We start from the raw sequence: 26,287 nt of genomic DNA, 5'->3' as shown, positions 1-26,287 counted from the left end.
ATGTTTGACTGTGAAAAGACAGGGTGCAGGTGTTTGACAGCCCAACCCAAATAAAACAAAACATTTTCATTAACGAACCACTTGTATTAGTTTGAATGATATTGTGGAGCAGTGTCTACATTGCAAGTTAACAGTCCCTCCTTTCCCTATCTCATGGGGCATTCAAATCCAAACAATGTTTGTCAATCTTAAAGGAAGCATCAGCTCTTGATGAAAGTAAGTAAATAAGTGGATGACTGATCAGGTTGTGGTTCCACAGCATAAAAAGTTTGTTTTGCAAATAAAAGTAAGTTGAAAAGTACTGCCAATATAATACGCAATTGTGGCTGGTACCAGCATGAAGCTTCTGTCAGGATCCTCTGCTGTCCAAAGGGCAGAGCTGAGCTATTTATGCACAAGAGGATTGCGGGGGGTCGATTGTATAACAGAAGTTTCAGTCACAGTTACATTGGCCACTTCCCTATTTTTACATGCAGATCTTTTTAGCGTAAATTACGCTCAAATTGCGACCGACTCTGTGTTGGCCCCAGCATGTGTTGTGCGCCAATGTGTTCCATGTACTTGTGGTTTTTCTTGCTGGAAATCTGGAAAACCTATATTCTTCTTTTACTAGAATTCATATACCTGTGAACCTACATTATTATTATTATTCATTTTTATTTATAGGGCGCCACAAAGGGTCCCTAGCACTGTACAAGGACAAACAATAGCACAGTACAAGGTGAAACAGCACAGTACAATTAACAGTAAGCACTATAACTCTGGAAGCTCAAAGCACAGCTAGATAGAAAGGGTGAGGGATAATCAGCACAAGCTGGTAACCTGAGCCCAAAAGGGTGGGTGCGGATGACAGGTTAAGAGCCACTGAGAGGAACGGAGAGAAGCGAGAGGAGTCGGAGGGCAGAAGGTCTAAAGGGAGGTGGGCTGAGTAGCTGGAGAGCAAAGTTAAAAGTGGAAACAGGAAGTGAGAAAGTCCTGCTCAAAGGAGCGTACAATCTAAAGGGAGGAGAAGACAGACAGAGACACAAGGGTGAAACGGAGACAGAGTGGAGGAGAGGGGGAGAAGGGAAGAGAGGGAGAGGTAGCCGACAGGTGGGAGGTTAAGCAGGTGACTGGAATGCCTTTAATAAAAGGTTGGTTTTTAATGTCCGTCTGAAACTGGACAGATATGGGGATATTCAGATGGAGCGAGGGAGCTTGTTCCAATGAAGGTGGGTGGCACGGAGAAGTCTTGGATACGTGCGCGAGAAGAGGTAATCAGAGGAGAAGAGAGGCCACGATCATTGGTCAATCACAGTGGATGGGATGGAGTATGAATAGAGATGAGGTTGGAGATGTAGGGAGTAGTAGAGTTGGTGAGGGCCTTGTAAGTCAGAGTGGGGAGCTTGAAACGGATTCTGTAGGGGAAGAGGAGCCAGGGGAGGGCTTGGTAGAGGGGGGAGACAGAAGTGGAACGGCGGGAAAGGAAGATGAGTTTAGCAGCAGTGTTGAGTACAGATCGAAGAGGAGCGAGATGAGAGTGGGGGAGGCCAATAAGCAGAAGGTTGCAGTAGTCCAAACGGGAGATAATCAGAGAGTGGATGAGAGATTTGGTGGCATCCTGGGAGAGGAAGGGCCAAATGCGTGCAATATTACGTAACTGGAAGCAGCAGGATTTGGCAAGAGAGTGAATGTGAGGGGCAAAGGAGAGAGTGGAGTCGAGGATGACACCCAGGCAGCGAAGTTGGGGAACAGGAGAGATAGAGGAATTGTCGACAGTAAGAGAGAAGTCGGAAGGGAACGAGGTACGAGAGGGAGGAAAGACAATGAGTTTGGTTTTAGCAGTTCATCTATCTACCAAACACATTCTGATTTAATTTTAAGAGACCAGGTCCTGGTATGATCATTTCTATTTGGTACTTTATACCTATAATACTGATAAGAGGATTGGGAGATTTGGGTGGTGTTATTTTGTTTAAATACCTACTGCACAGTGACTATTTTTTATTATATATGATGGCATCCACATTATTCCAAATTGCTTAAATGCACCCATTAAAATATTATTATTATTAGATCGCCAATGGCTTAACTAACTTTTTTTGCCAATAGAAACGGCTGTCCTGAAATGCACCGTGTGGATTGGTGGATTTATACAGGGGCGGAGCTAGTGGTGTCCCAGCAGTTCAATTTTGGCTTTTTGACCTGTATCAGAATATATCAGGACATTGTCCTCAGGATGTGGGAGGAGCTGCAGCTGTCTGTGTAGCGATAATACTCTACTTTTTAGAAAGGCTGTGGCGGAATGTCAGGTTAACACTGAACAATGTATTTTACCTTCATGATTCATATAGTACAAAATGTACATGTTGTGGTTTAGTGGTGTTTTAAGCCATGGAGAAACAAATAACAAAGAGGAAGAGTCATCCTTTAATAATTATATTTCTAATTGTTCTCTCACATTCATTGTATAATTTAACATGTGAAATATACAGACTAATATGAAAACAATGTATAGGTGTGTGATGGTTGTTACAGTTTATTGTGAAGAGGAAGCAGCCAATCACTTCATTAGGAACTAGTGACATCACACTATACCTCATGCAGAATTAATGTCACTAGTTCAGACATGGCCAACCAGTGGCTCTCCAGATGTAGTGAAACTACAAGTTCCAGCATGCTTTGCCAGTAGATTGCCAGCAGATAGCTGTCAGGGCATGCTGGGACATTCACAATACATGGCCACACGTTGGCTAACCCTGTACTAGTTGATAGTGAATTAATAGGTTGAATATTGGTTCAGCCGATAGGATGGTTGCCTCCACTTTATGTAGGTGACAGGTACTTAAACAAAGCATTCAGAATTTGCCAACAAACTATTCCCAAACAAAACTCCAAAATAGAGTTTAAAGCCTGCTTCCGGAAATGATGGGTTCAGATATGTAAATGACACTAATCACGGGATCAAAGTACACGGCTCACAGCAGCTGACAAACATTTTCTAAAAAATCATTCTGTTCGGGAGATAAAGGCAAAGAATAAATATCCTGTATATAGTAGAACCATTAAACACTACACAGAGAAAAGAAACACGCAAATATTCACAGGCTTATAATGAATCAAATAAGTCAGGTTTCATGAAATTGCATTACTTTAAATAAGAGCTGTCCATATATATTTTAGTATGTTGTGCAAAATTAAATATAATTGCACATACTATTAAACGATGCTAACAAAATAAATTATTCTGATTATATTTATTGCTCTGTGTAGTATATCCACACAACCTGCCAGTGACACTGTTGCAAAAGATGTCCATGTAGGGCCTGATTCATTAAGGAACTTAAATTAAGAAGTTTCTTATTTAAGTCTCCTGGACAAAACCATGTTACAATGCAAGGGGTGCAAATTAGTATTTTGTTTTGCACATAAGTTAAATACTGACTGTTTTTTCATGTAGCACACAAATACTTGATAGCTTATTTGTACACTGAAATTTAAAGTTGATATTTGTGTGCTACAGGAAAAAACAGTCAGTATTTAACTTATGTGCAAAACAGAAAACTCATTTTCACCCCTTGCATTGTAACATGTTTTTTTCCAGGAGACTTAAATAAGAAACTTCTTAATTTAAGTTCTTTAATGAATCAGGCCCGTAGTGGTTTCATTTATTCAGCTGAACATCTGAACAGACCAATAAATATCCTAAGAACTAAAGATTTGTTTTTATTAAAGTACATTACGAAATTCAACTTAAATTTAATTTTATGTAACATATTAAAATTACTTCTGTTTACGAAAGTTTAAATAAAGATAAAAGGGGTTATTTACAAACAAAATACAAATGTGCAGAAACTCATAGCAACTATTGTGAGGTCTATACTCTCTAAGGCTCATTCATGAAGGTGCAGAAGCACAAAACGAAAATGCTCTTTTTTTTTTACAGCACGTGATGTCACAAGAGTACTTGCTATTACTGGGGAGTCCATGGGGCAAATTTATCAAGCTGCGGGTTTGGAAAAGTAAAGATGTTGTCTTAAGCAACCAATCAGATTCTAGTTATCATTTATTTAGTACATTTTACAAAATGACAGCTAGAATCTGATTGGTTGCTATGGACAATGCCTCCGCTTTTTCAAATTATGTCTATGGGGGAGCAGATGTTTGCATTGTCCAATGAGAGGAGGGGATGGCGTATCGAGGGCGTTCCCTACTGAGTTCGGTTTAGTCACATTAGTGAAAATACATGCAAAAACTAAACTTTGTTGGGCAAGATCAGTTAAATTAGATAAATGGGTGGAGAAAGTACATCTACAGGTTGTTCCCTCCATTGCAGTACGGCGCTCAGTTGTTTTTCTCCCGGCAAAAGGACTTGATTTTTCCGACTTCTCTGAGGTGCCAGAGATCACTATCCATCCTGTTAATTCAGCTCCTTCCTGTTAAACTTCTGCGGAGAAACCCATCTACAGGCCAATTTAATAAAAACATTAAATCATGTGAAAGTGACACGTAATAAAGACAATCTCAATGTCCCCTCTCACTCATGATTAATTTAAGACATAAAGGTAGCTAAACAGAGCAGTATTTTAAGAGAAAAACCCAAACCATGAAACGCGCTAGTCAAAGAGGCGCACTTGCACACAAAAAGAAAAAGTACAGACCTGCTTTTTATTTCGTTCAATGATCCAAATGATCATTTGTCTAATTATTGTCTGCAGTAGTGTTAAATCCTAATTGCTATTTTGTTGCTATGGGTTACTACACGTTTGTAGATTGTTATTAAATAAACTCAATGTTGCTTTCAAACACTGTCTTTCACTACTGAAAGTGTTGCCATGTTTCCATCACTTTGAAAGTGCTGTGTAAGCTGTTGCAACATATTAAAATAAAAGTGCTGATGTGTTGATCACTTTGTACCGGGACGTGGCACGTTATCTGACATGTTACTGTTAGGACGAACCCTGCCGTTTCTGATACTGTATTTTCAGTTTCTCTAATTGCTCTTTACATCGGGAATGAGCCACGTTAAGGCTCTGATTCTCTTTACTGAGATCCTCATATTCTTCAGCTAAGTGGGCCACATCTGAATTTTCTCTTTCGTATTGATCCAGTCTGGCCAACAACTCTTTTCTAGAAGGAAGAAATAATAAAAAAAAATTATGAGTTTGACATTCCCGTGCACATCGTCAGGAGTAATAATATTATTGTGGAATAGTGTATAAAAATATCTGGACATTATGTTTGACAGTCGTTGCAAGCATGTTTTTGTTGTATAAAACTTTTTTTTTTGTATAAAACTCCTGCAAAAATACATATATCCATGGTCGCTGTGTTTTCAGGAAAGGATTGAAAAGGGGATAATGGGGAAAGGTTCAGAAAAGCTGAAAAGGTGTTTTGTGACGTCACGCTCCTATTTCTGAATGATTGCACAAGTTCACACAAGCTTGCGCAGATCATAAAGCGATAAAATGGCGCTAGAGTGCATAATTTTGCACCTTCTAAAAGGAGAAGACGAGCATTTCAAGGCGCTTCCTGCTGGATCCAGGGGCGGACCCAGACATTTGTCCTACCCCGGGCGATTTTAGGGGGGGGGGGGGCGATTTAGGCCCCGCCCCCTTTCTAATTTCTAAGGCTGCCGGCGGCTGCACAGTATGTGCAGGTCCGCTCGGCAGTGACAGTGTGCTGCCCCGCTGCTCTGATTGTGTTTAAAACACAATCAGAGCAGCCGGGCAGCAAACTGTCACTGCTGAACGGACCTGCACAGTGTGCAGCCGCCGGCAGCAAGCCCCTGCTAGGGGGGGCGATCGCCCCGATCAATGGAATAAAATCATTCAAATTTGGCAAATGTTATCAATGTGGACAATCCCAATATTTCCTTGTGTAGTTTTGAAGCAGGTTGTCTAAAAATTATAGTAGGGATGACTCTGAAGGGAAACTGTTAGCGCCAACCACTGGCACTTTCAGGATCTGCTAGCGGTCGGCCATATTTCACAGGAAATGCCATTCAGCACGATTTCACCCGAAAGTCTGGAAAGTGTTAAATCCAGGAAGTGTCTTTATATGTCCTGCAAGACCCCGTGGACTTTGACACTATTTGAGCCTACAAAAGCGGGAAGATATTGGGTTTGTCAATACCTTGCTGGTAGAGGAGTTAAAAGGATTGCATCCATCAGCAGGATCACTGCTCTGGGATTAGTGATTACAGCCCCATTAGGATAGGGTTATGTTAGAGGCTCAGTGCAGTGAACCTCCTAGTACTTATTTCTGTAAAGTACCCTAATTGCTATAGAATAAACAACGCTTACTTTAATCAGCTATGTGCCTAGGTGATTTTTGTACCCACAAGGATACTGGGTGTGACAGGCTGGCACATAAGGTTGCCTCTGGGCAAACCAGTCAGCTGGTGTGGCAAAAGAGTTAAATATTAACCTGGTATTCTCACACATGCATATTTCATATGGGGCCACAATCCTACACATGTTCACACAAAGTGTTTTCACATGTGCAGAAAGTGGATGTGCTGGCTGTAATGTGCTCTGCACATAATGAAATGCACCAGCAAACAGGGGCAGTTCCCACTGTGCCTCCAATTGACAGTCCTGAGCACAACAAGGTTTATTTTAAATAGATATACACTTTGCTTCAATAAACACTGATCTCCTTTCAGCGCTTTTATAAGAGCTACCCTCAGTGGCGTAACAGTTGTGGGTACAGGGGGCACAGCAGCTACAGGGTCCAGAGGTGAGGGGGGGCCTGGCAATGCCTTGGTTCCTCCACCACCAAGGTTCTGCTCCTTCCCTGTTGATGCCCCTACTCTGCTCTTTTGAGAAGGTGGGGGGGGGGGGGGCGGAGGCAAGAATGGCATCGCCAGGCCATTACACAAGTTCCGCTATGTTGCCCAGCTGTTCTGCCCCTGATTACCAGTATGTAATTTGCATTAATAAGGTATTATATTAATTAATAAATATTCATTTTTTACTGGTGAAATGCTACTTGTTATTTGGTATTCTGGTACATGCTTATGTGCTTTATGCGTACATACATGTACACCTACTGTACAATGTGCTAAAATATACATACTCTCCAACTCTTCTACTTCTCAGCCTGGATTACTATTGTGAAAAAAGGTGTTCTAGAAGTTTTAAATGTCCAGTGCAATCAAGGGTTGGAGCTTGGAAAATCAGAGTGTGACTGATGCTATCAGTGTGCATATTGGGAATGTTAGTTAGTATCCAGTGTAACTGCATATTTTGATAGGGAATTTTGAGTTTTTGAACAGGAGTTTTGAGCTTGAAGCCAGCAAAATCCAGAAATTGAAAGTGGAAACACTATATATGTCTGAGGTGGGATTGCGATCACTGTACGTATCTGAGGTGGGATTGCGATCACTCTACGTGTAAGAGGTGGGATTTCGATCACTCTACGTGTATGAGGTGGGATTTCAATCACTGTACGTGTCTGAGGTGTGATTGTGATCACTGTACGTGTCTGATGTGGGATTGCGATCACTATATGTGTCTGAGGTGTGATTGTGATCACTGTATGTGTCTGATGTGGGATTGCGATCACTGTACGTGTCTGAGGTGGGATTGCGATCACTGTACGTGTCTGAGGTGGGATTGCGATCACTCTATGTGTCTGAGGTGGGATTGCGATCACTATGTGTCTGAGGTGGGATTGCGATCACTATATGTGTCTGAGGTGGGATTGCGATCACTATATGTGTCTGAGGTGGGATTGCGATCACTATATGTGTCTGAGGTGGGATTGCGATCACTCTATGTGTCTGAGGTGGGATTGCGATCACTCTATGTGTCTGAGGTGGGATTGCGATCACTCTATGTGTCTGAGGTGGGATTGCGATCACTCTATGTGTCTGAGGTGGGATTGCGATCACTCTATGTGTCTGAGGTGGGATTGCGATCACTATATGTGTCTGAGGTGGGATTGCGATCACTATATGTGTCTGAGGTGGGATTGCGATCACTATATGTGTCTGAGGTGGGATTGCGATCACTCTATGTGTCTGAGGTGGGATTGCGATCACTATGTGTCTGAGGTGGGATTGCGATCACTCTATGTGTCTGAGGTGGGATTGCGATCACTCTATGTGTCTGAGGTGGGATTGCGATCACTCTATGGGCTAGATTTACTAAGCTGCGGGTTTGAAAAAGTGGGGATGTTGCCTATAGCAACCAATCAGATTCTAGCTATCATTTATTTAGTACCTTCTACAAAATGATAACTAGAATCTGATTGGTTGCCATAGGCAACATCCCCACTTTCTCAAACCCGCAGCTTAGTAAATCTAGCCCTATGTGTCTGAGGTGGGATTGCGATCACTTTATGTGTCTGAGGTGGGATTGCGATCAGTACCTGTGCACACCCCTTTCAGTCTGGGTGTAAACGTTCATCTCTAAGTACTGCATATCTGGCTTCCTAAGGCCACGTCCCTCATTAAAGTAACTTTCCTGCTGTAGTGCACTTGACTGTTATAAAGTAACCCCATGAAGCTTAGTTTACGTAACCCACAAACTACTTACTTCCTCTCTTCTAGGAGTGTGATTTCCCTCTTGACTTGGTGGTACTCCTCCGCGATTTTGCAGTGCTGTTTAAACACCTGCATGGACTCCGTGGAAGTGTTACATGGTGGAAGAGGCTGGAATCAAAGATAAATAATGCATCAATATCCTCTGGGGGTCGGTTGGCTTTCAGCTGGTGGGAGTGGCAGAAGATGCATCCTACTGCTTCCCCCATATGATTATAGGACCGACTATAATGTTTGGTATGACATTATATTATGAACTGTAATAAGTATGGCATAATATGGTAGCACATTATATCTTCCAGCTGTACAGCATTAAGGCTTATACGCTTATTGTGGCACAAAAACATCCAATTTTAAACAACATGAATGGCCTTTACATGGGAAAATGGTGGCATTTGGGGGGGTTACAATATTCATCATCTGGACCCAAATGTGAGATTCCGTTTTGCGGGACAGGATTATTATATGAGATGAAGGGGTGGAGAGGGTGCATTTAGGGGGACGATGCTTGTTTTCCAGAATGGCACACAACAATTTTGTCCCCATAAAATCCATGATTTGTCCATGTTGTCGGAGATCAGGCCTTACCCTATCTCTTCCAAGCACATTTTATACAGGAACTGGCACGTTTAGGTTCACTTAAGCCAATGCAATAAAAACATTCAAATGTGAAACAGTGACACATACAATATAGACAGTCCTGATGTCCCCTCACTCATGATTTATTTAAAACATAAACCAGACAATATTTTAGAAGAAAAACGTAAACTTTAAAATGAATGAAGTATTATTAGTAGGTTAGGTTTTGAAGTGATGTTTTTTCCACCATGCACATTTTCAAATGGATCTGCAAACTTGCAAATATAGGTGAACCCCCCCTTCCCCCTTGGAATTTTGGGATAAGATTTGTTGCATGTTCTGACGGAAGGAGCTGGGTGGATCAAGGACGATGATATTTAAATGCAGGCTCGTTTTACAACTACATTAGACTAGATTTAATTAGATTTCGTTGTGTGCTGGTTTCTGGTGTGCAGGCAGTCGCAGAACATTTTTCTCCTCACAAAAAATACTTGTTTTTTTAAAAGTCCTCGTACATGGTGGAAACCAGGCCTGGCCCACTGTCAATGGGATGCCTTTTCCTCTTTTTATGGCTAAGTTCATTTCTAGATGCATTTCTATTTTCTACACTGCAGGAACACACATCACAGCCGTCAGTTTCTAGTTTCTTGTCCTTTCATACATTTTCTTTTTAAACTTTATTAGCAACTTAACAAAACTCCAAAACACTTGCACTGATTGTCGGTTTCCTAACACCAAAACTCAACAATTTCATCCCTTAATCAACAGGTTTAATCCACTTCTGTTTTTCGTCGATAGGCACTCTTTGCATATCCTTCCACAATTTTTAAACCATGTAGGACAGGCGTATGGCTAGAATGCACTTGTTCCATCATGTGGATCTTCTAACTGAAGGTAGAGATGGTACTACTCTTTCTTCTCCTTCGATAGCTTATTTTGTTTCAATATCACTTTTTGATCATTTTTCTGTGTTCCTGGTTTTGTTTCTCAAGCAGAAGTACTATTTTGCTAAATTTTAGTAACATTCAAAACTTTTGCAAAATGTCATCTTGTTTGTGTCTTGGTGCAGACCTCATTTGCATGAGCTTCCCACTTGTTATGTTTTTCTTTAGGAACATGTGCATAGGCATTGACTCCATTCATATATTCTAATATAGTGCAGCCCAGTCTTCTTTCTGTCCCACTGTTCATAGGGAATTTTATCTGTTGCCGGAGTAAATTATTTTGTAGATAAGAGGCTAACATGATTGCTGCACCCCTTATATTGTTGGCATATGTGTGTCAAAGAGAATACTCCACCTGCTTTCACAGATACTATGGTTCTTTCACTCTGATATACAAATCTGTATGGTTGTATGGTACTGTGTTCTGGAACACAATTCCATTATTTTTGAAGATAGCTTGCACTTTACCACTGGGGTAAACAATTCCATTATCTGCAGTTAGGGGCCTATTTACTATTGAAAGACCAGGGAATAAAAAGCAGCTATTACCAGCATTTCTATTTATTTTCTTTTAAACCTACAATTGTGACAAATTGCTTCCTCATTAAAGACTGCATCTATTGCGAAATCTGCATGCGGTGATGTAAAACAAGACGCAATAGATGCAAACACTGTGGTGTGGTGTCTCAACTGGAAAAGGCTTGTTTTTTTCCTTCTAAATTATCCACAATTATCCCTATGTTTGCATGACAACCAACCATATGGAAGACTCATTGGAATAACATAACATATATTACCTGAAGCTGCTGCTCTAGATCTGGAAAGGATAGGGGGAAGGCCTTTTCTGCAGAGGATTCATCTATAAAGAGAAAACACGGTTAAATCACACTTTTGCAAAATGGGTTCTGCCTAGAATGTTTTAAATCACAACAATCTTATGCTGAAACCTGACTTATTTATTGAAAAAAACCCATAAAGGGGTAAATTTATCAAGCTGCAAGTTTCTGACGGACTTGAAAAGTGGAGATGTTGCCTATAGCAACCTATCAGATTCTAGTTATCATTTATGTAGTACATTCTACAAAATCTGATTGGTTGCTATAGGCAACATCTCCACTTTTCAAACCTGCCAGAAACTCGCAGCTTGATAAATTTACCCAATATGTATTATAGAGCCATTCATGACTGATTATACAAGAGTAATCCCATAATTTAACAGTGCTGTGTACAAAAGTAATTGCTTAGAAAAGCCTAGCAAGTAATCTGCACTAGAGGCAGTGTTTTATTGAAGTATATTAAAACAGCAATCCCATGAAAAAATGTATTTTGTTTTGTTAACATGTATCACGGTGGCAGTTTATAAAAAGAATCTTGATGGACTATCATGGCAACCACAGTCACATGGCACATGATGTAGTGAGCAGAGAGGCTTTGGAACATCCCTCTGAGCTCTATCTGCCATGTGACATCCTCCACCTCCTCCACCCGTGCCATCCCATGACATGTTGAGAGCTGTGTGAGCCAGTTTTTGTGTCTGGCAGCCATATCTGTTTTCCCTCCAGAGAGATTTTGAAAGGAAATAATAATTCTTAGGAGAATAGCTTAAAAAAATGGCTATTAGAAGCATATTTAAAATGTACTTAACTTACTATTTAAAGAAAAAAAACTACTATGATTCCTGTTTAACAATATTTTTTTTACCTTAACCGAGCCTGTAATATAAAATAATTATGTAAATTGTACCAAATTAATTTGGTATGTATAAGATTTACATTAACAACAGGTAAGAGGGACATGGAAGTAACTTTAGCCAGTCACGGAATTACCAGAAAGATAGGGTTATTTCAAGAGTGTCAACAAAGATAGGGATGTGAAGGAAGCACTCATAGATTAGATGGGGAAGATAGGGATGGGTTGAGGGAACCAGACCAAATGACATAGGGAAGATAGAGATGTGTTGAGGAAACCAGACCAGATGACATGGGGAAGATAGGGATGGGTTGAGGGAACCAGACCAGATGACATGGGGAAGATAGGGATGTGTTGAGGGAACCAGACCCTGGGAGAGGGGCATAGATAGGAATGTGAGGGAAGCACACACAGGCGAGACAGAAAACGATAGGAATATGTTGACCAGATACGAATGTGAAGGAAGTAGACTTAGGTGAGATGGGGAAAGATGTGTTGAGGGAAGCAGACACAAAAAAGACAAAAAAATATGAAAGTATTGAGGGAAGCATTCCAATGAAATTAATAAAGATAGGGATGCTTTGAGAGAAGCTCACATAAATGAGATGGAGAATAATAGGGATGTGTTGAGGGAATCAGACACAAGTAAGATGGAGAAAGACAGGTTTGTGTCGAGGAAAGCAGATACATGTTAGTTGGGAAGAGACAGGGAAGAGTTAAGGCAATCCGGGACTGCTGAGATGGGAAGAGATAGGAATGTGCTGAAGGAATCAGTCACGTCAGATGGAGAAAGCTGGGGATGTGTTGAGGAAAGTTGACACTGCAGAAGGAGATAGTGTCCATACTGTAAGAATGAGTGGAAACGAGTAGATAAATGTTAGATGTGAAAGTCATGGCTGCACTCCACCAATATAATGTATTTGTGATGCCCAGAAATCTTCAGGGCACCAGGACCCTAGGGAACAGGCTGTGTGACAGCATGATACAGGAGAGGCTCTAGGACCCAGGGAAAGCCAAAGCTGCTGGAAAGTTCCAGGGTTTTGTAAACTGAGAGGAGGAGCCTCAGAGAGTGAGTACTGAGGAGACATTTTGTGAAAAGAGACACGTTTTTCTGCTATGCTGTTGTGAGGCAAGTGTTGTTGCTGAGAGATAGACTGCTGCAGAGGGCTGAGGTGTGTTGCCAGCCAGAACCCTGTATTTGCAAAGACTTGAAACAAGGACTGATACCAGTGAGTCAGATTGGAGCTGACAACTATCTACACAACAGGAAACAGGTCTGTGTAATCACACTGACTGTGTATTCTCACACTATACAGAGTATTCTCTATATTTTAAGAGCTGTGAGCTAGATTTACAAATACATTTGCTTAACAAGTAGAGTACCTCACCCAACCTTCCAGTACATACCTGCAGCATATGACCCCAGGTATAACTGACAGATTTAATCACCAGTATCCACTCTGATAGTAACCTGGTATCTAAAGCATCCTGCAACCCATCATAACCTGAATATGCTAGCAACGGAACAGCATCATTCCTAACTTTTCTCTTGCAAGATCAGATTAAGCACAGTGATAATAGCCCTGACAATACACTGCATTTTGTTATACCTGAGACAGGAACTGCTGTTTTTAATCGCTGCACTGAAGTTACAAGACTGCCATTATAATAGTGTGCCTCCATTATAATAAAAGTGCCTAACGGGTATAATTACAAAAGTCTGGCCAGTGAAAACATCTATACTAATTAGCTCTGCTGAGGATGGACTTCATTAAAGGGGATTCATTGACTGTGATATTATTTGTTTGTGGTGTATTGTTTGAAATGAATGTTCTTTATGGTATTAGTGACTAAAACTGTATTACTATATTCTTAGTTTATGTGACCTCACATATTCCAGGGTTAGAGCATTACGGCCACAGCACTAAACGCTGTTGAGTCTCTGGCTACGTGACGGTTATCTAAAGGTACTCGGAGTTCTGTGAAGCATAGTTGTAACCAAACTATTACATTATAGAAGTATTGTCAAATTTGTTATTGTCTTTGTTATTCTGTAAGTAAGGACCAATAGTGTTGCCCATAGCAATGGCCAAGTTAAATGCACTATAAGGTACAGTAACTGACACCCTTTATTAGCTCAGGCCTGTGTACACCTTATTCAGATTGTACTTGTTGCTAATCATTCTTTGTCCAGAAATATTTTAGTGACGCATTATTCTTGCATAATAAATCTGACATCACTTCATTCATTTGGTGTCCTACTTGTATTGGGGACTCGGGGGTTCCCTGTCCCATTGCCGTGCCGTGACTGAAAGAAGAGCATCCGGAGACCAGGTACGATCCTCTCAACACCCGCCTGTAAGGGTGTTCTATATCACATAAATGATATGGTACCCAGAAATAGCTAATAAGGAGAAAACAGTAGATGGCAGTGCTTAACCATAATGAATAAATATTACGGAGTTTTATCCATACAATTATGCGCTACTAGTTTCGCTTCTAGTTTAGTATGACAGGTTGGTGTCTTGTTCTTTGAGGTTATATAGACATCAATTTGAGTATTTTGTATATGTTAATATTTCATTTAGGCCTAATTTACATAGCAACCCACTAAGTCCATTTTACCACACTGCACTTGTGCAGTAAAATGCTACTGTATTTAGAATATTAAGCAAGTTACACGTGCTGCCCTTTATGCCCGGAGAGGCAGATTAGGAGTGTTCACGCATAAGCTGAGGACAGTAAGGTCATGCACACATATATGAAGCACGTACCCTGCACATGCTGCCTAGTTAGACTTGGCTGTATCGCCAGATGTGGCTCTTAGAAGGGCACCTTGAGGGATCATTATGTGAACAGCCAAACAGAGCGGGTCTTCCGACACACCAGCCAATCAGACGCAAGCCACTCTGATTAGCTGAAAGCGCATTCTCCCATTGGCAGCAAATCTTTGAGAAAATATTGCTGTTCTGTTATGGTTTTATATTTCTAATCTTTATGGAGTATTCCAGGAATGAAGGCAGAAGAATCACTATGGATGTAGGAGTTGAATAAAGAGGTAAACAAGCGGTTTGGGGGCGTTTTTTATTTTTATTAAAATACTTTGAAAGTCGGTCTCTTTGCTTAACCCCCCATCCTAAGATCACACTTGTCTACTCTCCCGGAGACTCATAGATTTCAGGTACTTGTCGCGGACCCCTGGGAGAGCAGACCTTTCTCCCGGATCCCACCCACTTCCTACTGATGGAAGTGGGTGGGGCGGGCACTGAAATGATTTGTTTTGCTATGAATCAAGTAATTTTGGCCCCGCCCTGCAGCACAATGAAGCAAACCCCTGGATTTGCCACGGAGATCAGTAAGTTGCCAAGTATACCTTAGATACCACTGTGGAACTACAACTTCCATCATGACCTGGCTGCCATGGGTACACAGGCATCCTATATTTTTATTGGGATGCAACTTGCACCTTCTAGTTGTGCTTCTGCTGTATTTTACTGTGCATTTATAGAATTAAGCCAAAAATACAAAGAAGAGGTTGGGCGCAAATGGGGAGGGGGGGATACACACACACAGGGATATTGACAATGTGTGATAAACTCAACAATGCAATAATAAAATCCTACCCCACTATTGCTTGGGAAATAGCACTAATAAGTGAGAAAGTTACAAACAGAAATGTCCATTGCATAATAGTCTCTCCAAATGTGGGTAATCACACTTCCTTTATAACAGTTCCTTATGTTCCCCTTCACCGATGATATGGCAAATAAGGGAAAAGGAAGACAAGAGGGAAAAACACTCATAGTGTAGTAGCGTTGCCGCTGTTTATTCCCTCTCCCTGTAGGAGTCCCCCAGGGCTCTGTTCTCGGCCCTCTACTCTTCTCGCTCTATACTTCCTCCCTTGGTGCTCTCATCTCCTCGTTTGGTCTTCAGTATCACCTTTATGTTGATGATATTCAGCTCTACATCTCGTCTCCCGATCTTTCCTCCTCCCTCCTCTCTCGTGTGACTGACTGCCTCTCAGCTATCTCCTCCTGGATGTCCTCACGCTTTCTTAAAATTAACATCTCAAAAACTGAGCTCATTGTTTTTCCCCTGCCCAGACTCCCATCCCACCATGACCTCTCTATCGTTGTCAATAACTCCACTATCTCCTCTGTCGCCCAACTCCGCTGCCTGGGTGTCACTCTTGACTCCTCTCTCTCTTATGCCCCCCACATTCAATCCCTCGCCCAAGCCTGTCGCTTCCAACTCCGTAACATATCCCACATCCGTCTCTTTCTCTCTCAGGATGCCACCAAAACTATCATCCACGCTCTCATCATCTCCCGCCTCGATTACTGCAACCTTCTCCTTACTGGCCTCCCCCACTCCCACCTTGCCCCCCTCCGCTCTATACTCAATGTGGCTGCAAGACTCATCTTCCTCTCACGCCGCTCCTCCTCCGCCTCTCCACTTTGTCTCGCCTTACACTGGCTCCCCTTCCCCAACAGAATCCTTTTTAAACTCCTTACCACCACTTACAAGGCTCTCTCCCAGTCTACTGCCCCTTATATCTCTAACCTCCTCTCCATTCACACTCCTGCCCGCTCCCTGCGCTCGGCCAATGATCGCTGCCTCTCCTCCACACTGATCACCTCTTCCCACTCTCAAATCCAAGACTTCTCCCGTGCTGCCCCCCTTCACTGGAACGACCTCCCTCGCTCCATCCGTCTCTCTCCCAATCTGTGCTCCTTCAAACGGGCAAATTAAACTCACCTGTTCCTTAAGGCCTACCAACCATCCACTTAACCTCTCATCTCTTCTGCTCATCCTCCCTTGACCCCTCTTCTCTCTCCCCTTCGATTCAATGGCTCCCTTTTGTGCCTGACCTTGTTTACCCTCCCTTAGGATGTAAGCTCAAATGAGCAGGGCCTTCTTCCCTCCAGTCTCCATACCTGTTCTGCTGCTCCGTCTCTACTGTATCTGCCCTCCCGGAGTTTCTGAAGTACTGGTACTGTGTGTTTATTGTTCTGTACTGTTCTACCCTGTATAGTCTACTGTATAGTCTACTGTTTGTACTGTGTGCGGCGCTGCGGAAACCTTGTGGTGCCCTACAAATAAACGATAATAATAATAATAATAATATTCTATAAAAGATTAAAAACACTCACATTGAGTTCACGAATGGATTCCTCTAAAGGTTTCTTTACATGTTTCTTGCTTACACTTGTCACGAGCCGCCACGGCTCTGGGCACCGTCGCGACTCGTTTCCTCCTTGGTCCCCGCGTCCCGGCCGTCATCATGACGACCGGGACGTCACTTCCGCACTGTCCCGGCCGTTGCCAAGGCACCGGTCGAGACGCTATTGTGGTGCAGCGCCGCGTCCCGGCATTCAGGGTAGCCGGGCGCGCGCACTAGTTAAAATCTAGCCAGGTGGATAATTACTGGACCTGCCCTCCTCACCTTCTCATTGGCCAGTGCACATTTATAAGGCAGGGAGGGGCAATCCTCCACTGCCGGTTATAGTCCCTGCTTCTTGCAAACTTTCCTGCTGTGCTGCTGTGTTGCTGTGTGATTTACCCTCTTTTATGTTGCCGACCTTTACCTGGATTCTGATTGATTGCCTGTGACCTCGACCCCCTGCTTGTATTTGACGCTGCTGATTTTCTTGTGACCCTGAACCCTTTGCCTGAACTTGGACACTGCTGTACTGCCTGTGACCTTTTGACCTTTGGCCTGGACGCTGCTGTTGGCCAGCTACCCTTGCCGGGATCTTCACTCCACCTCTGTGTGAACACATGCGCTATGTTCTCAGGTATCAGCTCCTACTACTAGAGTACAAGACCTGGGGGCATCAGAGTACCTGTGAGCGCATCTAGTTCTACGGGTAAAGCGGTTCCTATAGGCAAAGACCTCTGAAGCGGTTCTAGGAATTGATGCCTGGGGGCGTGAGCCGTAACAACACTCCTAGTAAATTGCGATGATGATACACATCCATATCGTCAGATACAAACAGCTGTCCTGATCGTCAAAGTGGCATCAGAGGGGCGTGTTTACTACGTGATTGTCCCGATTGGACCCAACGCATTTCATCACAATCTGTGACTTCATCAGGGGTCACAGATTGTATCCCCCCTCCCCATTTGCGTCCATCCTCTTCTTTGTATTTTTGGATGAATTATTTTAAAGAACACAGGCTCATCTTCATGTGAGGCAGTGACAGCACTCCGATCCCTTTCCCCTATCCCCTGGAGAGCGCAGACCGATCAATATTTGTTATAGTGTTTATAGAATTAAGCGACAGTATCCACTACTTGTGTAGCTTATATGTTTCTTTACAATGAAAACGAAGAAAATAAGGAAAGGGGGAAACAATTATTTTATATGACAAACCATGGAGGAAGCTTACAAAGTACGTGAGCAAGTAGTAATACATGATAATTACAGTAAAAAGTGACAACATGATTTCACAGATGAGAGGACAACATAGCACGACTTGGATAAGGATTAACAGCAACATTAAGGGACAAGACTAAACAAGATGATAAAAGGATATTAGCTTTCAATGTCTTGACTATAAATATCAGTTATGACAGCTATGGCTCACTGCTATTTTATCGCTGATAAATTTAACTCTCTCCAAGGCACGAATTGCCACCTTTAAAAATAGGTGAAAGTTCTAAAAACGGAGCGATGAATCACGCTGTGCGGCAACGGGTACTGGGAAAGACTCAATCTGCCACCTCCAGCTGTTTCATATGCACTCTGCCAAGCAGTTTGTGAATTTTCCTTTACTTGAGTAAATTGCAAGCTGTGGTAAGTGAACAACTCTTATCATCCGTCAAAACAGTTGCCGTCATGATAGATAATTGAGGGATTTTTTTCTTAATTCATCTTATTGTACTTGAACTGTTCTAAAACATTTGCCGGTCTACCAAACATACAAATAGATTTCTGTAGAACAACAACATACTATTGTACATATTCCTTGTATGTTCAATTGCTATAAGTAGAATTGTTTAAGAGAGTAAAAGCCATGTAAGTGGCCTCCATTAGTAAATAATCAGTAAGTTTCCCCATTAATAATTTGAGGAAATGTAAACTGTGTGAGTACTTGATTCTTGGTGCTAAAAAAATCACCCCAATAGCCCAAGGTTCTCTTTGCAGTGTTTGCAGCTCATTGGCTGGCTCCCTCATTCAAGTTTGAGGAGGAGGAGTTTTGCGTCAAGGAGAGATAGGGCCAAGGAGCAGCCAGTATGGCATAGAGGCGACGTAGAATCATACTTTTATCTATGCCCAATCTCACCAATCCCCCTTGTGATTTGTTCATTATGGACGGGCATAGACAAGAAGGAAGGGGTAAGATAACACCTAACAAAAGTCTGGCTGTCCCACTTTGCAAATAGGCAGAGTCTGTCTATAGAAGGAGGCCTAGAAAAAATGATGGTTAAGAGGGGTTATAGACAAAATAAAAGAGGCAGCAAGGCGGGTGTAGACCAAGAATGGCGGCTTAGAAGAGATAGGGATATAGACATGACATCTGAGGGCAGTACAGGGTGGCTATGGACAAGAAACAATGAGAAGGCTGCATATGCAAGACATAATATACAAGACACAAGATATTGTAGGACACAATCAAGCTATAATCGATGGGTCCTTTTGAATAGCAACCATGCATTCCCAGCCATAAAGAAACAGCCCTGACGATAACTTTGTAGAAATACCCTGGACATCAACCCGCGAGTTCAATGTAGATCATCTCACCTTTGACTTGTACCAAGACACTAGGGGGTAGATTTACTAAAGCGTCTAATAAGGAAAAGTTGCCATAGCAACCAATCAGATTCTAGTTATCATTTATCTAGTACATTCTAGAAAATGAGAGCTAGAGTCTGATAGGTTGCTATGGACAACACCTCCACTTTTACTTATTTGACGTTTTAGTAAATCCACCCCCTGGTCCGTGTTGGGTACTGACATTTGGATTACTTTCATTGAGTAGACTTGTCTAATCACTAGTGCTTAAGTTTCTGTCAGTTTCTTTGTCATGCTACTCAGTCCTCCGCATTGTCCACCAACATTAAAACATGCATCTATTATATAGCCAACAGTGCCCGCCATAATTATAACCTACCATGACCACAATTATGCAAACAGTACCCACAATTATAACCTTCAGTGCAATCCATTAGGAGCAATGCCGTTATACTAGAAGGTTGAATGCTTAAAATAACCTGCGGTGGCCACCATTGTATAATGCAGTGAAAGCCATTATACCAGTGGTGATCATCATTATAGCCTACTATTAGTGGCGTAACTACCATTGGTGCAACAGGTGCGGTGCAACGGGGCCCATGGAGATAATGGGACCCGCTGCACAGGGAACTAGTGAGCTGTGGGCCTCAGTTCCCTCCTCCTTGCTTCCCTGTCCCAGGGCCCACAGCTCGCTCGTTCTGCCTCTGCCTACTATGCACAACTATATAGTTGCCATGAGACCAGCAATGACCAACTATACAAGCAGTACTCAGCATTATACCAGCAATACCTACCTGTAGAGAAACAGTGTTCCCATCCATTCTATCTTTGTTGCATCATGTTGCAGGAAGAGACAAGAAGGTCAACAGGGATATTTTCGGAAGGTGTGTTCAGTAACTATCATGGTTCTACACTTTTAGAGAGGAACCGCATAATGCACAGATTAACTTTAAGAACTGGTATTCAGAGAACCATACAAGAAATCCTGGCAGTGTTCTATTAAATTCAGGGTGATTGAGAATTATGCACTGGTTCATTGATTGACAGCCTTCTCTTAAATAATGGTTCAGCATAAATAAAGGCTGCCTACACTCAGTATATGTAGCCATTTGTTATGTGGGTGGGCAGGGCAGCATGGTGGCGTAGTGGTTAGCACTTCTGCCTCACAGCGCTGGGGTCATGAGTTCAATTCCCGAACATGGCCTTATCTGTGTGGAGTTTGTATGTTCTCCCTGTGTTTGCGTGGGTTTCCTCCAGGTGCTCCGGTTTCCTCCCACACTCCAAAAACATACTGGTAAGTTAATTGGCTGCTATCAAAATTGACCCTAGTCTCTCTCTGTCTGTCTGTCTGGGTGTGTGTGTGTCTGTGTGTTAGGGAATTAGACTGTAAGCTCCAATGGGGCAGGGACTGATGTGAATGAGTTTTCTGTACAGCGCTGCGGAATCAGTGGCGCTATATAAATAAATGGTGATGATGATGATGATGATATATGTAAATAACTCCTCCACTTTTATAAGGAGCAGCCATGTTTTTAGGGGTGTATGGACTGGATTTTAGTCTAATGCACCAAACTGTGTGAAAACATCAAAAATAGGGTTTGCCTGGTACCTTCTCCTGCCTGAGATAATTACTTATTTCACTCCAGAGCCACCACAGGCTACGTGCTGAATTCTTACACCCTTCTCTATAGGTTGAGCCACAGAGTGCCACACTAAATACTTCTGATGTACACTAGGTGGCGCTTTATATACTACTAGAACATCCACTGAAATGAATGAGTGATTCATACTTGATGCAGCAAAATAGTTGTACCTCTGCATCTGCATACAAAAATGCTTCTTTAGGGCTGTAAGTGACCCACTATAGCTTATATTTCAGTTTTATATGGCATTGCTTTATAAATAAAAGACAGTAAACACATGGGGCCTGATTCATTAAGGATCTTAACTTAAGAAACTTCTTATTTCAGTCTCCTGGACAAAACCATGTTACAATGCAAGGGGTGCAAATTAGTATTCTGTTTTGCACATAAGTTAAATACTGACTGTTTTTTCATGTAGCACACAAATACTTGATAGCTTATTTGTACACTGAAATTTAAAGTTGATATTTGTGTGCTACATGAAAAAACAGTCAGTATTTAACTTATGTGCAAAACAGAAAACTAATTTGCACCCCTTGCATTGTAACATGGTTTTGTCCAGGAGACTTAAATAAGAAGTTTCTTAAGTTAAGATCCTTAATGAACCAGGCCCATGGAGTTTATAGTGTTAGCTGACTGACGATAAACTGACAAGGATACCTAACTGGCTTATAAAGCTTGCAACCAATAATCAAAAAGCTGGTCAATAAAGGATATCACTATAATTCTACTTTTTTTTTTTTATCAATTACTAACATGGAACAATGTTTTGGTAGAAAAAAAAAAGATTTATAATTATGATAACAAAATTTTACACACTCTGCACAGTTGACTTTTTCTCCCAAAACTACAATGTAAAATAATGTTTGCAGTCATGTGTTTTCTGTTTTGTTTTTTTACTTTATTCTTTGCCATATATATTTTTCTTTTCAGACTGTTTAGATTTGACCTTGTAGAAACTCTCTTTATTGTTCTGGTTTCCGAACCATCTACAATTTCTCTGTAAAAATGTGACTGGAAGGAATTCACAGTCATTGTAAAGTCTATGGACTGCAGCATTATGGTGTAAATCAATCATTTATTGCGTAATTAGTTCCCTGAATAGGCTGAAAGGGCACTTTATAAGCACAAAACAACAGAGCCAATGACTGCAAAAATAGTCCTGATGGCTAAGTAGAGCGTTATTGCATTCCATAGTACATTTCATAATGGGCTTGTCCGAGCATCTATTGAACAGCTGCAATTTATATTTTTAGCTCAGTCATTCCAAGACATCTTTAAACCTAGGTGCAAATACAGTGTCATGGACAAGTCTTAATGGTCTGGTGGCCACTGCGATGAAGTCTAATTTGAGAAGGTGATAGACTTCTACAATATAATCATATATCAACAGCGACGAAGGCTAATCTGTTTTAAGCAGTAAGTGCAAAAGTCTTACTTCAAATGCCAAGACATCAAGGGAAAACCACCACTATACTGAACTATAACACATAACATATATATATATATATATATATATATATATATATATATATATATATATATATAATATATTATATACACACAAACAGGTACAGAGTTAATAGCACTTTGAATGCTACAACTGACAAAAAGGTTGATGTTTTCATATAGTCCGATTTAGAACGTTTAACATAGCAGGGTTGCCAATCATTGAAAATATATTAGCTGATGGCTAGCATTTTTACTTAAACGTCATTATGCTATTTGCAGTCAGGGATTGCAAGATAAAGGTCCACAACCTACACAATGTTAAAAGTACTGTTATTATGACACTTCTAGGTGTATTATTGTAACCTAGAGAGGGGTTCTGATATTAAATAGCCTCCAGTTTCTTCTGACAGATAAAAATTACTGTCAGTCACACTTGCCCAGTCTCCCAGAAGACTCACGAAATTCAGGTAGTTCAACCGCACCCTCCGGAGAGTAGGCTTCCCCCAAGATCCTGCCCACTTCACTAGGAAGGAAGGACTCAATGACACTATTTGCCGTGAATTGCGTCATCTTGGTCCTACCTCCGTGGCGCGGTGGTGCGATCTTGGCATTTAATGCAGGGGCGAAAGGGGTGAAAATTACATGATTTGTGGACCCCTCCACTTGCCACTTGACATCCCCTCTAGGATCTCCTGAAATGAACATTCTTAAAGTGGGTAAGTATGCTGTTAGTGTTTGTAAAAACAGAACACACATTAAAGCAAATTAGAGTAATCTGGGCACTAGGCTGGAGCCTAAGGCTTTGAGCAATATTCATCATTCATGAGATGGCAGACCAATTCACTAGTAACTTAGAGCATCACTGAGATATGAGACACATCAGGGGGTAAATGTATCATACCCCAGTTTTGTCAACTCCCGCGAGTTTGGCGTATTCACAGCTTAAATTTAAAGCAGCGCTGCCTTGTAAAGGGAAGTTTCTTAAATTTAAGGTCTGATTCATTAAGGAAAGAAAGGCAGCAAAATGAGTATGTTTTCTTCTGGACAAAACCATGTAACAATGCAAGGGGTGCAAATCAGTTTATTAATTTGCACATAAGATATATACTGTCTGTTTTTTCATGTAGCATACAAACACTTGATAACTTATTTTTACACTGAAATTTAAAGTTGATCTAGGACATGTCCTACCCTAACTATAGCTCTGTCCCCACATTTTAAATTTACCTCCCCTCCAATGCAACATGGTTTTGCCCAAGTGCAAAGTTACTCAATTTTTTTGCTTTCCTTTCCTTAATGAATCAGGCCCATTGTGCTTCATGTCTCAGCTATTTCACTTGAAATCAAACCCACACAATGACTGACTCCTCTGTGTGTAGGGGACAGGTGCACTTTACGTATAATTTCCCTTAAAAATAAAAAAGAAAAGAAAAATTATCAACAATATCACTGAATGGATACTTGGTTATTTTGTATTGATCATTACAAACACCCCAAGTTCCATAGAACAGAGCAGAGTATATTTTCAATTAGCATTGATTAAGCAATTACAGTTCACATAATTGATTCTTCAAGCAATCAATACCAGCTTTCATTAGATATAATGATCTGTAAGATCATGGCAGTTTGTCAGCCTCTCTGCCTCATTTATCATATGATTAATCTACGCTCGAAATCAAAAGCCCACATTTCAGCAGTTTGTTTTTAAATCTCTTCTTTACACAACTTAAAAAAGACTAAGAAAAGTCCAAAATACTAGAAGTGTAAATGGTGAGGGCAAAGATCTGTCGAAAATGATGGGTTTGTTTAATAACAGTGCACAGATATGTGCTGTAATCCAAAAACGAATCACTTTGCACCTTTTTAATAAATAAACCCAATGGTTATAAGAGTTTGACTTAAAATGTCAAGCAAATCGGGTCTGGCTGTGAAACTGGCTGCTTCACAGAGGCGTGCAGCTCCAACTCTTTACACATACGTTTCCTTACATTGACAGAACTTAAGATGTTGTATACGTGTGTGTGTGTATATATATATATATATATATATATATATATCTAATATATAAATGCTTAGTGGCGTCTGTCTGTCTGTGTGTGTGAAAAAAAAAAACAAGTTGCAGCACCACCTGCTGGGCAGAGTTATACACTGACCTACTAAATTCTTAGTGTGTGTGGGAAAAAAATTTCAAAAAGGGCTGAAATTTGGTAGGGCTCAAACTCATTTTCGTGAGGTAATTTTACCTCATGAACACACATGTGTAGAGGCGTGCGTTAGTGTGTGTGTGTGTGTGTGTGTGTGTGTGTGGAAAAAACTATTTTCTCAGAAAGGGCTCATCCAATTGACCTGAAATTTGGTATACTGACATTATTTGACAAAAAAAATTAGAATAGTCAAGTCAGTTAACTTCCATCATCCCCCCTTCCCCCCGTGGGAGGGGTAGTAAAGGCTAAATTTACGAGTTGAGGGGTCAAACTCATTTTCGTGAGGTAATTTTACCTCATGAACACACATTAAAAAGGGCGCTTGCGTCGGGAAGTAACGATCTTCCCCTGAGGAGGCCTGGGCTAGGCCCAAATGCATGACAAGAACCTTTTTAAGACCTTAAGTATCTTGATTTGACTAGAATGCATGAGTATCATGCACGGGTTAACTTATATATATATATATATATATATATATATATATATATACATATATATATTTACTTTTGCATGTGAAATTGAGTGCAGGCTATTGTTTTGTCTTATCTGAGCGTCAGTGCCATTGTCAAGTTTGGCCACATATGTGGTTTAGTAAAGCAACCCCAAAGAGACATCATGCTGCACAATTAATACTTATTTTTGCAAATGCTGCAATTTCTTTGCCTAGAGCTCAAACGTACAGACATTTCTACTGCGCCCGTGGTACACTCTGTATTGTGTCCGGAGTGACAAAGTTATCAATGATTCATGTTGTATGTTTGCTTTGCACCTGTGTATTTAGAACTACACATATTTTATCCTAAGATTAGCTAATTCAAGGCTTTTATGTTGTGTCTGTTGCGCTACCTCCTTGTTAGACGTTGGCTAAGAATTGTTCAAAGTAGACATATTTGAGATAAGAATAACTATTATTCTTTTTAACTAAGAATTAAATTTCTTACTGCACCATTAGTTATGATTGACCATATTTTGCAGCAGTGATATAAGTAACATATAAATAGGGTATGTAGGCTAGGGAAGCTCTTTGTTTATTGAAATTCTTCTGCGAGCATCTTGTGTGTGTACAGTATTTGTCCAATTTGTGTGTCAAACAGTTGCTATTTGTCGGCAGGATATCTTGGTTACTGAGATGGGAGTTCACCTGCCTTTGACACTGCTGGCTATTGTTCTTGTGCGCGGATTATGTACCCGAAGCTAAGTAAAACTTTTATTATCTATTTTGCTGGTGTTGTGTGGTCTCATTCCTTTCCAATGCTTTTACTGAGATGAAACTGGGAACTGTGACACAGGTATGAGCTTTGTCACACTTGGTAAACACTGCTCAACCAACACTGCAAACAGAGTTCATGGAGCCCTTTGAGTAAAATACCAAAATTACATATGTTCGTCTACAATGAACATTGTAGGGTTCTGTTTGCAGTGTCAGTTAAGTTGCATTCAACAAGCTGTATTTTCATATGTATGAGCCCAAAAATAGGCACTTGAATTCCAGAGAGAATCTTGGTTCAAAC

The 26,287-nt window shown here is 41.1% G+C and overlaps 1 protein-coding gene and 1 long non-coding RNA gene across 5 annotated transcripts in view; one reads left to right on the top strand and one right to left on the bottom strand.

Moving 5' to 3' along the window:
- Nucleotides 1-2,390: 2,390 nt before the first annotated feature.
- MAP3K7CL (MAP3K7 C-terminal like) overlaps nucleotides 2,391-26,287 on the bottom strand; it is a 43,967-nt gene continuing 20,070 nt past the window's right edge. For all 4 annotated transcript variants that reach the window (XM_075197136.1, XM_075197135.1, XM_075197137.1 and 1 more), the window contains exons 3-5: nucleotides 10,848-10,909; nucleotides 8,523-8,638; nucleotides 2,391-5,109 (exon numbers count right to left, since the gene is read on the bottom strand). In XM_075197136.1, the coding sequence (XP_075053237.1) occupies nucleotides 4,929-5,109; nucleotides 8,523-8,638; nucleotides 10,848-10,909 (359 nt within the window). In that variant the 3' untranslated portion in view covers nucleotides 2,391-4,928. The remainder of the gene's footprint in view (nucleotides 5,110-8,522; nucleotides 8,639-10,847; nucleotides 10,910-26,287) is intronic.
- Nucleotides 8,548-26,287, top strand: part of LOC142139493 (uncharacterized) — a 23,016-nt gene continuing 5,276 nt past the window's right edge. The window contains exons 1-2 of the long non-coding RNA XR_012688218.1: nucleotides 8,548-8,764; nucleotides 25,888-26,287. The exon at nucleotides 25,888-26,287 is cut by the window's right edge and continues 197 nt beyond it. This is a non-coding gene — a long non-coding RNA (uncharacterized LOC142139493). The remainder of the gene's footprint in view (nucleotides 8,765-25,887) is intronic.

The sequence above is a fragment of the Mixophyes fleayi genome, chromosome 2 (genome assembly GCF_038048845.1).
Source record: "Mixophyes fleayi isolate aMixFle1 chromosome 2, aMixFle1.hap1, whole genome shotgun sequence".
Classification (NCBI taxonomy): Eukaryota; Metazoa; Chordata; class Amphibia; order Anura; family Limnodynastidae; genus Mixophyes; species Mixophyes fleayi.
The sequence above is the reverse complement of the archived record's forward strand: the minus strand, read 5'-3'. Positions and strand labels throughout refer to the sequence as shown.